The 17,199-nt window shown below is 33.6% G+C and overlaps 1 protein-coding gene across 1 annotated transcript in view; it reads left to right on the top strand.

Moving 5' to 3' along the window:
• The window catches only part of LOC118737052, a 47,731-nt gene extending 33,002 nt beyond the window's left edge, over positions 1 to 14,729 (top strand). The window contains 5 exon segments of the mRNA XM_036467298.1: positions 1,250 to 1,666; positions 2,372 to 2,615; positions 10,530 to 10,640; positions 10,747 to 10,925; positions 14,361 to 14,729. Of these exon segments, the coding sequence (XP_036323191.1) occupies positions 1,250 to 1,666; positions 2,372 to 2,615; positions 10,530 to 10,640; positions 10,747 to 10,925; positions 14,361 to 14,502 (1,093 nt within the window). The 3' untranslated portion in view covers positions 14,503 to 14,729.
• Positions 14,730 to 17,199: the final 2,470 nt, after the last annotated feature.

Raw genomic sequence — 17,199 nt, 5'->3', positions numbered from 1 at the left:
GCCGCCCCTGAGTCTTATAAGGACTGCACCCACCCACTTGCCGGGATTGTTTTTAGAGCATAAAGAACCATATTTTTGCTATTACCAAACAAAATTTCAAAAAAAATCGGATTTTCGACCCACGCTTATGTAGATTAAACGCTGTTTAGGCCACAGGAAAAGAAGTTCGGACTGGAACCACGGTAGGGTAACGAGTCGGTCATGCAGAGGCACACCGCGACCACGGTAAAACGCTCAAACTAGTTGCGTATGCCGACGAAACAGACGTGTAGTAGAACTGGGGAGTACCTAGACACTATCAGTAATGTAATGAACAGCGCCTTAAAAGTCAGCGCGGGGCCAGGAGCCAACGCAGACAAAACAGACCTTCACAAGAAGATATAAGATCTCTGTGTGGAGACCCCCAAAGCTAGGTAGGATTTGCGAGTAGTAGTGTTGAAGAGAGGTTGAAGAAGGCCAGTAACGCCCCTTATACATATAAATAAAAGCTGGGAGTAACTTGTGGTGTATCACCTGCCCTTCTGCGGTGGTGCTACACAGCAATAGTCAGACTATTACTGCTCTATGTCGCTTTGGTGCAGGCCAATGGCAGAGGTTCAGCGCCTCGCGGCACCGTGCATCATGAGGTCCACTCCAAAGCCGTTGGCTCTTGAAAAAATCCGCCACAAAAATTACGTGCGACAATGGCGGAAGCAATATACTCGCTTATTGTTACGGCTACCAAAGAAAAATGGGTATCACTAATAGGTGTCGGAATTGTCATGAACGGGCGACCAGAGAAACCTTTGAGCATCTTCTCTGCCAATTTCCTGCACTGTCAAAAATACGACTAAAATGCTAGGGCTCCTACAAATTCGAGAAGTTAGAGTACATGGCAAAAGTAGACCTGAAATTTCCGCGTGAAATCGCAAAAAGCTTTGATATCCCTGTATTCGGCAAAAATAAAATGGAATTTTCCAAAAATATCGAAGACCCAGGGGTGTACGGCGAACTTTTTTGTTTGCTTTTATGGTGGGACGGTATAATATACATAGAAACTATACAAGTACTATACAAAAATATGTACATAAGTGTGTTTCGTTCTATAAATATATATGTATGTCCTAACTTTTCAACATTTGACCTAACGCTGTTTCAACATTTCTACCATGACGTCACAACCTCTGACACATTCATCTACAGCAACACGCTATCTACACCTTTGCTTTGTTTTCTGTTCTTCTTTTCTCATTGCATGTTCATGTTGCAGTTATATTGGCGAAATACATCGAGCAGCCCAAGTCGATGAAAATTCAAATTATTTCAAACCGAATGCCAACAACGATGCCAATGAGATACTTGTTTGGGGTTTGGGCACTACACAACCAACCATTACTCAATTGCAACAGCAACAGCAACAGCAACAACAACAACAACATAAACAACATCATCAAAGGTATCGGCCGATGGCACAGCAATCACCTACACTACAACAACAACAACAAGCACAGCGTCCGCCATCACTTGTACAACAACAGAAATTGCAATTACAACAACAGCAACAACTCGTACAACAAAAACTGAAAACACAACAGAAACAACAACAAACACATAACCTTCAGAAACCACACGCCACTAGTCATAGCTTTAATCCATTTTTCAATGGTGAAAATAACTCCAAACAAAGGTGAACTAATTTCTTAGAAATTAAAACAAAAAAAAGAACCCACTCAACTTCTACCTGAAAGTGATAAAGGAACCAAATAATAGTTTCAAGAGCAAAGTTGATTTAATTTTTATATATTTTCTTGATAATAATCGTAGTAGTAGTCGTCAAAGAGCTTATAAAAGATAAATTATTCAAACAAAGTCGCTTAAGTATTTTAAAAGCCAGAAGTATTTTTTAAGTAATTTTCTTCTGGTTTTGTTACTATCAGAATCAAGACACATGCATGAATTTTATTTTAGTCCATTTTACCAGAATATACATACTTCCTATCATTTTTTTTTGTCACATCCTATTTTCCAATCATCTGATCAAATACATAAGTCCTTCTATGAATTTGGCGTATCTCAACAATTTTGAAAAACTGCATACACTAACACGACTGCACTGGACAAACCATCCGCATACATTTGTGTTTGTGTCTAACTTCTACTTTTCCCTCATCGAATTTATCTACATTCTCCAACAGAGATATACTAATATTAAAAAGTATTTAATTAAATGTATAGCTTAACAAATCCTTGTATCAAAAGCACTAATCCCTCCTCCTTCACCATACTCCTCATGTATGTATGTATAGCTCGCTCGTTCATCAACTTTCGCTTATAAATTTAATACAAACAAAAAAAAACGCAATATGAGCTTTTGGTTTTTAATTTTCCACAGCATATTTGCCACTAAATTAAAAAATCCGACACTTGCACAATCCGCGCCAAATCCAGTCTATGCACCACCGCCGCCACCACATCCGCAACAGCCGTCAGCCGAGGCGTTAACCGCAGCCGCACATATAGCCGCTCAATATGATCCGGCTCGCAATAGTCTCGCGCAACAACAACAAAAGCAGGATCAAATTAAGCAACAGCAGTTGCAGCAATTGCTACAACAGCAACAACAGCAGCAAATGTCGGTAAGTACTTGAAATTTTAAAATTTAAATTAATGTGTCAACCATCAACTTAAGCGTGCTCGATGTGGAGGTAGCATACATACATATTTAGGTAGATATTTCATTTCGTTAAGGGTATTCACCAAATTACTTGCTCATTTCGCGCAAACGCACAGCTGAAACCCTGACTGAAATACAAAGCCTGATACAACTGTGTTGTGCCGTTCGTACATTGCTTTGGCAGTTAAGGCGATGGAAAAGGGAGCGTGGCACCTCCCATACAAGCTGAAGAAGAAGACGATTACGCACTCACGGCAAACCTTGCAAAACTTGCCGATATGTATCTCATAGGTGGAAATAAGAGCACATAGAGCATCGAAAGAGATTAGTAGATATACGATATGGTATATCAGTGCTATTATTATTGGTCCCATGAGGGTTCTGGTCTTCACTCGTTTTGACCTAAACTAATAATTTTTACTTTAAAACCCCGTTTTTTGCTTTTCAACGCTATTTTTGTATTGGTCGACGCAAAAGTTCTTATCAGGCGTCGCGAAGCAAGCAGAGCCATCCAGTCCGAAGCGGTGCAAAAATTTACGGTACCCCTAGCCTATGAGAAACTCCGTTATGTGGAAGCTAAATTTATCAAGCTCCCGTTTTCACCGTCAACCTTCCGTTAGAGGAATTTTCACAGCGTTTTTGCTCTATTTGAAATTAGTGTGAAAAATATACACTTCACTTTTCGGTTGCCCCAGAGCGAGAAACATGCTGCATTTACAGCTTAAGCCTACGCTGTAAAGAAAATATGGAGAGCTAAGAATGTAAGTGCCAGGCTGAAGTTAAGGCTTGGTGACCATCCTACTAACTGTTTCAAAACAAGTTGGGCAATGCAGGTCGCGACCTTCTTATTTGCACATACTTAATCACCTCATTGCAGTTGGTAGAGATTTGTTCCCTAATTGAGCTGTAATAGTTCTAGTGTGAAATCGCTGACTGGTTAAAAAACCAGAAGATTGTGACCAGCCTTTATGATAGCCTCATTTGCCCTTTTCTTATTGTAGAGGCTGAGACGTCGGAATAAACTCTTTGCTTCTGCGCCGGCCTTATTTTACTTTTTTCATATTTTCTGCTTTTTAAAGTAACTTGGAAGGTCATAACTTTTAAATTCTTTAAGACCCCATCTCGGAAAAAAATCGTTAGGTCGAAAAAATAAAAACATTTGGGAATTTAGAACAGAATTTAAGAATTTGAAAATATGTATAGTAATCTCAAAAACAGAAAATTATGAAAAATTATTTTTTCAGTGAAATCTTAATTTTATAAATTGAACACGAACTAATGAACTTGCAAATTGTTTGTTGGTCCAAATTGGCTACTTTATCGTTGTTTTCTACGCCAGAAAATCATAGTTTCTGTTAAGTTTAATATGGAATGGCCGTCATAAATCCCGAATATTTTGTTGCATACACTTTCAAATTTCTTTGTCGTACTAAATATAGCATTAGCACGGAAGTACCTACCACCTTTTTAAGGAAAGTTTCTTTTTTTGCGCACAATTGCGCACAATGCGTCCATTAAGTCCGCCCAGTATTAAATTTAGAAAAGGTAAATAATTAGTTTCGCTTTTATTGTTTGCAGCAATACTGGCAACCATAAAAATAGCTAGCAATTTGCGATATGACACTTCACAGCCCAATGCACCGAACTGCATGAAGTGCCACAAGCAGTTGTCTGCTAATTGTCTGCTTTCAGCATTTTAGTTTAGCATGTGGAGAAGCGTAAAAGTGTTGCGTTCAACTAATAGTGACCACTTGTCATTCCGCACTTGACACAATTATTCTATTCCATTTCCAACACATTCGCCAAAGTTTCCAAGTATGCACCACTTGCATACCCTTTCCGCTGCCACCATTGTGTGCTATTGACACTGTCAGTCGCTTAAATGCATTTTCATGTACATAAATACTACTACACCTACATAGATTTGTTAGGTAAATGTTCATCATCAAATACCCTGCAGAAAAAAAGTATCAATTGATTAAATTAAACAACTTCTAGTCAGCTTTTTTGCGGGAGTTCGATAAATAACTAACTTTCAATTAGCTAAGACAAAATTAACTTTAAGTTAGTTGTAAAGTCGTGCAGGAGGCATGCAGACGTTATCGGTAGGTTTTTTCTTTGCAAATTTCTATTTAAATATCCTCATTCAAAAATTACTTTCCATACACTTTTTTCTGCACTTCGCAGATTCTATTTCGTATTCAGGACAAATTAAATAAAGGTCGAAATTTGTTATCATCATTTTGATGTTATGTCTGATGGAATTCAAATAGGAGACCACCTACAAAAGAACATGCACCATATGCAATGTTAAATAAAATAAGTAAATAAAAAAATATAAAAATTAAAAAAAAAAAATATTTTTCTTTTATTGATAGTGTATGCCCAAAAGTAGTGAGCTACAAGTTGGTTGATATCTAATGCCGAGGAAACCAGTTCCCTCTATTTTCCGGCCATCGCGCTTTAAAAATAGTTAGTACTGCCAAAGAAAATAGTTAATAAATAGTTACCACTAGTCGACTGCTAATTAGTTAATAGTTAGCTACAAACTAGTCCCATTTCCAGCAGGGTATTGTATTTTCACCCATCAGCCAGTGTGCTTACTCTTCCACATGTAATTTAGCACCTCTACTATCTATGTACGTGCATTTTCTATTTTAGTTTGCACAATGTCTTTAAAATGGAAGTACATACATACATATGTATAGGCTTGCACATATGTATCTATGTATGTATATGTACCTGTATCCATTTAGCAGTAAACATTTTTACTCATTCATAGGGGTCGATGAAGTGTTTGTTTTTTTTAGTTTTCTTTCTGTTATTTACCAAGCAATCAGTTAACTGGGCTATTTGCATTTTCACTTAAAGCTCGTTCACATCAGTAAAGCAGACAAATATTTACATTATGCAGACGACAGGTTAGCACGCACATATTTTATTCTGAACATAAATATGTACTAAATATCTGGATTAGTAGAAGAAAATATTTAGTTTATCTGTTTGCTTGAGCTAAGTATAACTATAATTGAGTAACTAAGCTTTCGCTTGAGTACACTGAACTTTAGGTAATTTTACAGAAATGAGGAATGTGTTTGGCTGGACTTAAAAAGGCTATAAAATTGTTACTCTGAAGCTAATAATTATACATAGTAGCTACATTCTTTAAAACAGAGTTTTACCAATTTTTGCCAAAATTATAAAAGTTGAGTGCTAATTCTCTGATTAAACTTACGGTGGCCATATTTATTGCACCCGAATGCGGGACAAAAAACAACTATTTCCAATTTTTTCCACAAAAGCTAGAGGTTTTTGAATTAATTTTTTAATTATCCTAGATCTATCAGCTCTGAAACAGTATCTTTATTTGGAATATATATTTTTTTTTATTATTTGTGAAAGCAGTACATGTACAAATTTGCTACGCACATTCCTAGGTAGGGAAACATAATGATTTTTAACCGACTTCCAAAAAAGGAGGAGGTTATCAGTTCATCGGAATATTTTTTTATTTTTTTTTATGTATGGACCACGTCAACCGATTTCGATAATTTTTTTTTTGCATCGGAAAAGTAGTATCTCAGAGGTGGTCCCATACTAATCTGGTTTAGATCCGATCAGTGGATCATGATATATATATATATATAATATATACATTCCTTTTTTTTTAAGTCGGTTTTTTTTTGCTAAAAATTATTTGCCATAAATTTGATTCGGAAACTAGTCAACCATGTGTCATAAATTCTGAGTTGGACAAAAGTAACAAAGTGCAGTAAGCTTTCTGACAGAAAATAAGAAATATACGTGAAGAGCCTGAAAAGAGTAATTTCTTTACGGATTGTATATGTAAGTCTTACCCAAACCTCTGATCGTAGACGATCACATTAGACTATTATTTTCTAATTTTTGTAATATTTTGGTATCCTTATACCGACCGTTACGATAGGAATGCGGCTACTGAGACCTACCCTACGATTTGAAGAAAGCTTCGACTAATAATTTACGATGTTTTAATATAATATATATAATTATAATGGACAGCTTCAAAAAATATAAAGAAAATTTAGTCATTAGCAAAAGAGGGATTGCAAAAATTAAAAGCCATAAAAAAGCACACTCTTTGCGAGCTGCTAATTACCGGAAAGCACTTTAGGGGGCATTTCGTATAAGAGGCTTGTCACTTGTCGCAACGGTAATGGCTTACGGCGACTTGCTTATCAAACTGCATTTTTTTCATTTCTTTTCTCATTAGTCACTATGAATATACAGGTACTGTACTAGTAAATATGTTGCACAAAAAATTGCTAACAACAAAAATAAACGATATTACGTGTAGCGTAGGTAGCTGCAAGGCATCAAGTAATTGCAATTAACGGCATACACACCAGCTAAAAATATGCATGCCTACATACATACATATGTACATATGGGGCGTTCCATACCAAAACGGACGGGGTTCACACTTCATGTGTTTGATTGGTTTCAAATTTTTAGGGTTGATGCATAAGCATAAGGAATAAATAAATATGAAATTTGAGCTTGAATAATACATTTTTAAAAACTTTACAGCACAAAAAAACAAATCGATTTTATAGTTCTCTAAATATCTCGAGAACGTGACGAGGAAAAAACTTGAAAAAAATCACACATAGACACATTAAAATTTTCTATGATAGGAAATATTTAAAAACAAAATTTTTCTGTAAAAATTTTTCACATACAAATTTTTTGTTAAAAAAAAATAATTTTTGAAAATATGCCATCAAAAAAAAATTTTGAAAATAATCGCAATGGTACCTCTCGGTATTGCGCAATATTTAAGTATAGTATTATGAGGTTGTCAAACTTTACAGAGTACACTGTAAAAATATGGGAATGGAATAGATTGTTAAAAGCTTTAAAACACTGTTGTATTTATTTCGCTATCTCTTCTCATTATCGAGATAATTGATTTTGTCCTTTTTCCCTATGACCTTCAAAAGTAAATTTTTGTTAATCTTTTTTGACACGAGCTTAAACAAACGTATTAAAGATGCTTTTTTCGGCCATTGTGACCATGGAAATGGATTCCTTGATGCAAGAATACCAAAAATGTGTATTTAAAACGCTATAAAAGATTCATTTCATATTTGTTTCTAGTCAAAACAAAGAAAAAAATTAAACACCTTCAATTCTTGCAGGTAATTTTAACTGTCCAAGTAACTATTTTATTCAACGAGACTATATTTTTAAGTATTTTCAAAGTTTGATAAATTGCACCGATTGCGGATCTCTGGTATTCATGTTATGCTCTGCGCTTCAATGTAAGCAAAAACAGCCCTTTAGAATTTCGGCATTTAGTTTTGGAGTTATTGCATTCAGCTTTTTGTTACTAAACATATACAGTATATGTACATACATTTGTAACCGACATCAGTAAAGTAATCTCTAAGTACTTAGCGAAAGCGTGTCACAATGTAAAGGTAACCATAGTGACAACCGCTTGATGTCTCCATGCACAACTCATTGTGGTGTATAATGTTCATCCCAACTTTAGCAGCCGCAGTGTCAGCCGCGTCAACCGTTGCAACCAACCAAGCTGCACCGCATATCACGCATGCCTTCCACTCAGCGGTTATTTACGTTCAAAAGCATTACCAGCTACTACTACGATACATTTTACTTATTTGTCTGTACATCTATATACCCTGATCTGGACTCTTCCACCTGAGTTGCTCTACATATATCAGAGATGGGAAATTAAATTGTACCTAATTTTGATTAATATTCTGCCAAAAAGCAAACGAATGTACCTAATAATGGCATTTCAAAATTTTGCTGCTTCAATGCGGCTTTTCTTCAAATTTTAAGGTAGCTTTACTACTTATGTCAACTTCAAAAAGTTATACAGCGCCGTTTTGATTAATTTCTGAGGTGATAGATTTAGCATCGCATAAACTTGATATACGGAACGTGTATTGTGGAGCATTCATTTGCCAAAACAAAGAAAAACCAGAATAGGAAGATGTTATAAATTTTAGAAAAAACATAAAACAATTTTATTTAAACTTTTGTCGTACTATGAGCAAGCAAATTAATTTTAATGACGAAGTTATAATTTGGCCTTCAAAACTAAGCCCTTTTATCAGACGATATGCAAATCATTGTTCCACTAACACACTTCGGGCCGGTTACTCAATGTCTTGTTAACACTAAGCTCCGGTAAAACATTGTTATCGACGTAACGACACTGTGTTATATGCATGGAATCGATGATACGATGTTACCCGAAGATTAGTGTCAATCAGGCTTTGAGCAACCGGCCCTTATTGTTTCAGAAGTGTGAAATTGCTAGAATAAAAGACAGCCGCACAGAACTTAGGGCTGAACACTTTGATTTAAAAAAATTTAGTCAACCTTAATATTTGTGAGTTTTGGGAAAAAGTTTATATCACCTGCAATGATTTAAATGAGCCACAGTTTTCAAACACATACACAACATCGCTCAAAGATTATTGCTGATTGCACATTCTTCAGCCAATGTTGGAGGATATTCTCCATACAAAAATCAATAAAAAGAAAATGCCGAAATATACTTCAAGTAGAAACAATTTCCTCTTTAATCAGAACTAGAGATTACCTTAAATCTAGTGGACAATGCTGTCGTAACATAACATTGATTACAAGTTCAGACACAGTGGAAACTACGAGTAATTATTTACTGGATTAGCAATTTCTTGGAACTTACTGGCAACTTAGTAATTTTAAAAATACCCATTCATTATAAATCTTAATATTTATATACATTTATGTACTTTCATGTACTTATTAGGGTGGTCCTCAAATGTAGCAAGCAAATTTTTACGTCAGATTTCCGAAGCCTCAACCCCTACGTCGATGTTACCATAGTCGAAAATATCACATATAAACTTTGGCCCGATTGGAGTTGGGTAAGGCGTGGCGCACAGGGGTCAAAATTCAGATTACCCTAAATATGAAGTCGTCGTAATCGACTTTAATCAGGTTTAAAATTTGTATGTGATATCTTCGACTTTATTAGTATCGATTTTGGGTATTAAATTAAAAAATATTTTTAATTTTTTGAGTAACCATGGAGCATCTGACATTGGGTCCCCCATTGCGACACGCCTAAATCGACTCCAATCGGGACCAAAATTTATATGTGATATCTTCGACTATGGTAGTATCAATTTTGGGTATGAGTTGGTAAAAAAATTAATTTTAAAATTTTTGAGCTTCTATAAAGGAATCTGAACTTTGGACCCTGGGCGACACGCCTTAACCGTCTCCAATCGGGACAAAAATTTTATATCTGTGACCGTTGTATTACCGTTTGAAGGGATGGGACTGAAAAAATCGCTCGTTTGATTTTTAAGGACCACCCTAATACATATACATGCATTTAAAATCATAATATCTGATGCAAAAGTGTGCAAATAAAATAATGATAATATTGTTTCAAAATTTTTGGCAACTATTTTTACTTTATTGGGAACAATAATTAGATACAAGTTGTACACAATAACTAAATATTAGAAAAATAATAGTAATCAAAATTTGGTACAATTTAGTAATAAAAAGTACAATTTATATTACATTTTCATACGAAATTGGAAAATGCAATTATCAGATCTGGTCTGTAGTACACTGCGTATGAGTGATATAAAATGCGATTAAATGTGAGTTTTTTCTGAATCCGTATATTTACTTTGCGGTCTGCCAATGAAAGCATTTTCATTCTTGCTCAGTTTAAGTTCAAGTTTACTTATTGATTACTTATAGCGATCTCTATTAGGTCTAAATATTATTGTTATAGGTGCAATTATAACATCGCAAATATAAAATTTTCTTTCCTACCACTTCAATCTTGTTTCAGCCGGAACTAGCTGCACAAATCAAGGAAGCGCTTCGCATACAGGCCGAGCAGCGCATCATTTCACAACAGCAACAAATACTCGAGAAACAGCCGTTCGTACAAGATGGCCAGGTTTGTGCGCTACGTAGATTTTTTATTTAGACACTATTCATTTTATTCAGATATTTCACGTTATAAGGTCAAAGAAATTTATTAACTTAGATTTCATTATTTTTAGCCAATTATGCCAAAGAACTACGATGCCTTCTACAGTCCCATTCTATTAAAAATTGATAAAATCGTGGAACAACTTGGCGTCACGGACGATCTCTGCAAGGAGCGACTCATCTGCAGCATGTACAAAGATCCAACACGATATAGTCCGCATAGTAATTTTGTGTCAGCGGAACTGAGTCGGTAAGTGGGCACTCTAGCGTTATATTTAAAGAAATGCTCACAATATTTACATTGGTGAACCAATCACATATATTTTCATAAATATCGTGTATTAGGATTAGAGACATCAGCCACTTAACGGTAGTAACTGTTTATATTTTTTTTTGAATTCTGAATTGTGTCGTTATTGCACAGGACTATAGATATATATTATAGATCTGTATGTGGCGGCACTCTTTATAATTTCGAGCCCTAACCACCAAAATCACGAATGCAACACTTTCATTTTTCTTTTTGATGCAGAAATATTCCTAGAGCATGTAGATGCATTTCTGCATCAAAAAGAAATCGAAAACAAAAAATTTCGCTTACGGTATGTTGACGGTTACAGCTCGATATGTGCACATACATATGTACATATGTCTGTGAAGTTGGCATATGGATTGATGCAAAAAAAAAACAAAAATAGAATATCTGATAAGCTTATCAATAAATGCAACAGACAACATGTCGCAAAGAGGCAACGAAAAAACTGTTCTGAGTAGCTCTTTAATAGGTCTAAAGTTCCTGGAAGGGGAAAAAAATTCTGCAAAGTCACGGAAAAAAAATTTCAAAAAAGTTTCGAAATTTTGGTGTGGAAAAACCATAAGATCTAGAAGTTTTTTCACACATTAAACTTCTTTGAAAAAATCTTTTTTCAGCGTAATTTTGCATTACTTTTTCCCCTCTTCAGGAACACTAAAACTATTGAAAAGCTACTTAAAACAGCTTTAGTTTTTATCTTTTCACACATTAAGCCTTTTCGATTTATTTTTTTTTTTTGTTTTGTCGCCTTAGTTGTGCGCAACTCTTTTTTTCTTTCCAGGAAAATAATTGAAAAGCTACGCTGAACAGTTTTAGTTTTTTATTTTTTTTTTCACATTAAACTTTTTCAGCCTTTGAAAATACTTTTGTTTTCGACGCAATTTGGTAGAACTTTTTTCCCTTCCAGGAAATCTAGAACTATTGAAAAGCTACGTTATGTACATACTATTTTTGCACACATAAACTTTTTTTGAAAAAATTTTTTCGGCGAAATTTTCCAGAACTTGTTTCTTTTATCATGTACTGTAGAACTAGTGAAAAGCTACTTTAAATAGTTTAAACTTTTATTTTTTGAAAACATTAAACTTTTCTGAATTTTTTTAAAAATTTTGTTCTGCCGTAATTTTGTAGAATTTTTTTTTTCGTTTTCAGCTTTTTAGTATTGCTCCGGCATTCCGTATGCCAACTTCATAGACATCATATAAATTTCTGTATGAATGTATGTACTTGTAGTTATGTATTACTTTAGCAGTTAAAATTGACCAAGCAAACGCAACACCACTACCTAGGCGCCCATCAACAGTGAAATAGTGCGAATTTGTCAACTCATTCACGTGTGCAAGTATTTGCATGATTCTATATACATACATACATATGTACATATAATAAATTCCATTGTAGCTGCAAGCTGTCAGAGGAATTAGAGCGAGTTTGTCTGTTTTTGTCATCATTTGTCAAAATGTGAAAACTGCCAAAGAGACATGCAAACAGACAGACATTATGGCTACAGCCATTAATGCACATGTGCACAGTGGCCGATTCCCGGGGGGAATCCGAAAGAAAATTTTTATTGAATATGGTTTGGTAAAAAATTTTGACTCAAAATGGATCGTAATTCTTAAAATTAAAAATCACCTTCCTTCATCATTTCCAAAGAAATTTTTTATTAATACCTTTTCAAGATATCCCAGTTTTGTAATTAGAGCAATATGAACTTATTAAGAATTTTCTTGACCCAACTTGACCGTTTTGTCGATATTTGTCACGCCCATAATATACATATATGAAAAATTTGGTAAAACATTTTTAAATCCATTTCCGGCAGTTTAAGTGTAAAACTAGGCTGTCTACAAATTTTGTGACAAATCATAAATCATATCAACTACAAGTTCAAAGGCCCGCCCCCTTCCGTAGTAAAATCATGGATGCGCCACTGGTATATAAGTATGTACAGATGTATATGTATATGTACAGTATTTAACCGTTCAGATTTGCAACGATTTACAATTAGTAGACAGGCGAGAAACTCACGCCTCAATGTCATTTAAAATTTATATTTGCTCCAATAATTTCAGTTTATGATAAGAAAAGAAATTGAAAATTAAAAAAGGAAAGTGCAACTAGTGACCGAATTTATGTATATTTAATAAATACATACATACAAGAAAAAAGTTTGAAATTAAGGTACAGTCATATTATTTACTACATGCAAATGTAGGCGCACACTTTAGTATATCGAGGGCTTTTATTCGACCTTATTTTCACAATAACTACTTTCTGATATTCGTATCCATCTCGGAATTGACTGGCATCACTGAATGTCAATTCGAACTATGCAATTCAATGATAAATCCTTCTAACCAGCGATATACAAGGTCAGCATCAACATCATAGACGTAAGTTCAGTCTTAGGAGGATTTTTACATCAGTATCTCATTTTTCTGAAAATGCCCTCTATATGTATATAAATAATTAAAGTAATAGCTTTCGATGTTAATTGTACCACTTAAGCTTTCACCCTGCCAGTAAGCTTTGCCTTGTGAAGTCCTTTGGAGCACATATGAACTCCAAGAACATTGAGTGCTGACTGACTATCACTCAGATTTAAGAAGCTTAACTTATGTTGGCTTCCACTTAAGTATAACTAGAAACACTGGCTTTTGACTTACAATACGCTTAATGAGTTTCAGGTAATTCAACTTTATCAGTTATAGCAAAAAAATTTAACAGAAAATAAGCTCTGATGTAAAAGTTACCCAACCCCACGCTTTCAAGTGTTTTCGATCCGCCTTTGTACCATTGCATGGTTTGTTTAAAAAATGCTAGTGCAATGCATCTGAACGCGTAAATGCCTCGTAGCCATGTAAACTTCTTAAACTTACTTAATTTTGTATGGAAAATCGGTTCGGTACGTTGCCAACCAAAAACTAAAAATCGAAAAATTTTACATAGCCCACTTTGCCAGTGGACTACTCATATTTAGGGGATTCACAAGACGTGTTAACCGTCGTAAAATCTTAAGCTTAACACTTGTTTATGTAAAATAGCGGTTAAAATGGTTGGGGGGTTGGCTAATTATATATTCTTTATCAGTTTAAAAGAATTTCGGTTTAGTTAGAAATCCCCTAAAACCATTTTAATTAAAAAAGATGTTAACCTTAAGATTTTACGACGGTTAACACGTCTTGTGAATCCCCTAATTATGTATCTACATACATATCTACTTGTCAAGTTCAGTCAAACCAATTATGCTTGTCTATTTTTTATCATTAATCCATAATTTTCTGTTTATTTCCCTTTACATGTATCCTATCAACAACAACAACAACAACAACAACAACAACAACAACGCCGCAAATTGAATTTACTCAGTGATACAAGTGAATTACAGCCCGTATCGAATCCGAATGGCGCTGTTTTGCGATTCTATCGTTTCATACAAGCAGCTCGTGATGGCCAGGATCAAAGAGATTGTTTACGTTTATATCCGCAATGCAGCATTAATACGGAATGAGTTGTGAGCGAGTTTGAGACAGCGAAGCATAGATATGAATGACACAAAATCGATTTGTAACCGAATTCAATTTGAGGGCCTATAATGCGTGCGACGCACTCACTACGCCTTGCAGCATTTTAGGTGCAGAAATTACCAAAACACTAAATTGCTATCAAGCAGCACTGCATTAGTCAATAAACACTAGACGACAAATGAAAGTTTACACCTTTTTCTAATATAATATTCACAATTATTTTTTATGAAATTTTCTTTTAATACATTTTTTATGAAAATATTGTTCTTTCTATAAAACAAATCATATAAATCAAAGTTTCACACTTTATATACAGTTCACAAAAATTCAAGAAACATTCAGCAAAAAATTTTCAACTTTTAAATTTAGTGCAAGTTTCAAACGGCTAATTTAGATTTTTTTTTTTGTGGCGGATTTTTGAACTTTTTTTCATATAAATAAGCATTACTTTCTTTGGAAATAAAATTTGGGAGACTAAGCAACAAATTTTCAAAAAATCAACGCAAGTGTTTGTAAATAACACTTGTTTTATAAACAAAAAAAATAAAAATACCGCAAAAGCAGTCTCAAAAAAATTCTTAAAAATCAACGCGATTTTAAGCCGTTTGAAACTAGCATTTCTTCAGACCAAAATTGCAAACTCGATAATTCTGAATAAAAAGTTTGAAAATTTTGATGAAAAATTTTTGAACTTCTGTAAACTTTATACAAAGTGTGAAACTTTGATTTATATGGTTGATATTATAGAATAAACTATATTTTCATAAATAATTAAGGCAAAAAAGTTTTCATGAAAATAGTTGTGAATATTATACTACATAGAACTGGGTGTACAATTTTATTTGTCGCCTGCTGTAATTTAAATTTACTTGTCCCTTATTTTGTACTTTCGTTCTTTTGTAAATAAGCTTAGTACGTAGTTCATTTATTTATTTATTTGTTTAGTTAATATTTTAAAGTAGGTAACTAAGTAGAAAAAACATTGATTTGCTTTGAAATTGTTGTATATTGTTTTCGAAAAATGTGTTCCTTTGTTTTTATTTTTCGTTTTAGTAAAATTTATGTATTTCAATTTCGCTTTCCCGTTGTCGTGACCAGAGCTTAAGCGCCGTTAAGTATGCGAATTTAGGCACTTGTCATTTTTGCAAATAACAATTTTGTTTATAAAGCATTCACAGCTGTACTACGAAAAATATTATTTAGGATTAAAATAAGTTTTTGTTATCGAATTTTGTTTGAATTGAGTTTAGTTGCCAGTTGTAATTTTATTTCATAGTATTTATAATTAACACTGGACTAGCGTGGAAAAATACTTCAATAGTCACTCCACGTTGTACAATTATAAAGAATTTAGTCATTTAAAATTGTATGAAACCTTCGGTTGGACATCTGTACATAACTAAAAGTAGGTTTGAATACGTTGAAAAACATAATTAACTTTAAATTATCTAGATTTAAGTACACTCAATGTACATATATACATATGTGTGTGTGTACTTATTTATTCCATGGTGCAACATTGAAAATTTACTCTTTTAGTGACCTTGTATAGGCCATAGGTCTGCCTGAGAAGTTCATGAAGTTCGTGTATTTGAAATTTTTCTAATACTCTGGAATTCTTACTGTCAGTTACACGAAAGCAGTTTAAGTGAAAAATAGTTTTTTTCTGTCAGTTTCCATATTCAATTCAAAAAAAGTAATAATAATAATTTTTTCGTTAAATTGCTTTCGTGAAGCTGGTTATTAATATTTTAAATATATGGAACAAAGTTAACCAAGTGTACCATAAAAAAAATTTAGGTGAGCGATTTTTACTACGTTGTTGCTATGGTTACTAGTACCGGTAGTTTCAACATGTACAAGATTTTTTTCCAACGCAGTATTTCGTCAGGTTATACGAGTCTAAACATGCACGTTTCAGCTGTTTTTCTTGAAATCACAAGTTTTCTTAAAATCCTTAAGTTTTGTCACACTTTTGAGTGCGAATCCAAAATTGTTCACCTATAGAACTTTTCGGTGGAAACTATAATTTTTTTTTTTAATTTTTTTTTTTTCAAAAAATTTCCTATAAAATTTGAAAAATTTTTTTTTAATTTTTTTACCAGTGAATAATCATGCATCAAATTTAATTATAAAGCATTCGTACTTTATCCGTTTTATATAAATAAAACAACTACTTAAGAAGTTAAAACATAGATTTTTTGGTTTACTAATAATATTCTTAATATAAAAATTAAAATTAAATTTGTTTGCTTATTTTTTAAATGCATAAACAATTTTTAATTTGGGATTACAAGCTTTTTGTTACTAAAATCCATTTTAAAGTAGTTGGGTAAAATGTCAATTTTCCAGTCTTTCTTGTGTTAAGCAATGTATCACTTTCAAATTTCCACAAATGGCTTATTTCGTGTGGTTTTTCTCTAAACTTTCCAATGGCATATAAATTGTAGTGGGCGTGACAAAAAAAACTGCAAGTGTTCTGCCTGGAATTTTTTGGCGATAACAACGCAAGCCTACACGACTACACAAATTTTCCGTTCTGCGACATTTTTATATGAATGCTAATACCAAATTTCCGCTGAATACGAAATCAGAATATAAAAAAAGTACAACAGTTTTTAAAATATAGCCAAATTTCACTTCATTCCATTTTTTTTCTTTATTCATACAAACATACATAC

The sequence above is a fragment of the Rhagoletis pomonella genome, unplaced genomic scaffold (genome assembly GCF_013731165.1).
Source record: "Rhagoletis pomonella isolate Grant_MI unplaced genomic scaffold, Rhpom_1.0 Rhpom_scaffold_00004, whole genome shotgun sequence".
Lineage (NCBI taxonomy): Eukaryota > Metazoa > Arthropoda > Insecta > Diptera > Tephritidae > Rhagoletis > Rhagoletis pomonella.
Note: the sequence above shows the minus strand (reverse complement) of the source record. Positions and strands in the feature narration are given on the sequence as shown.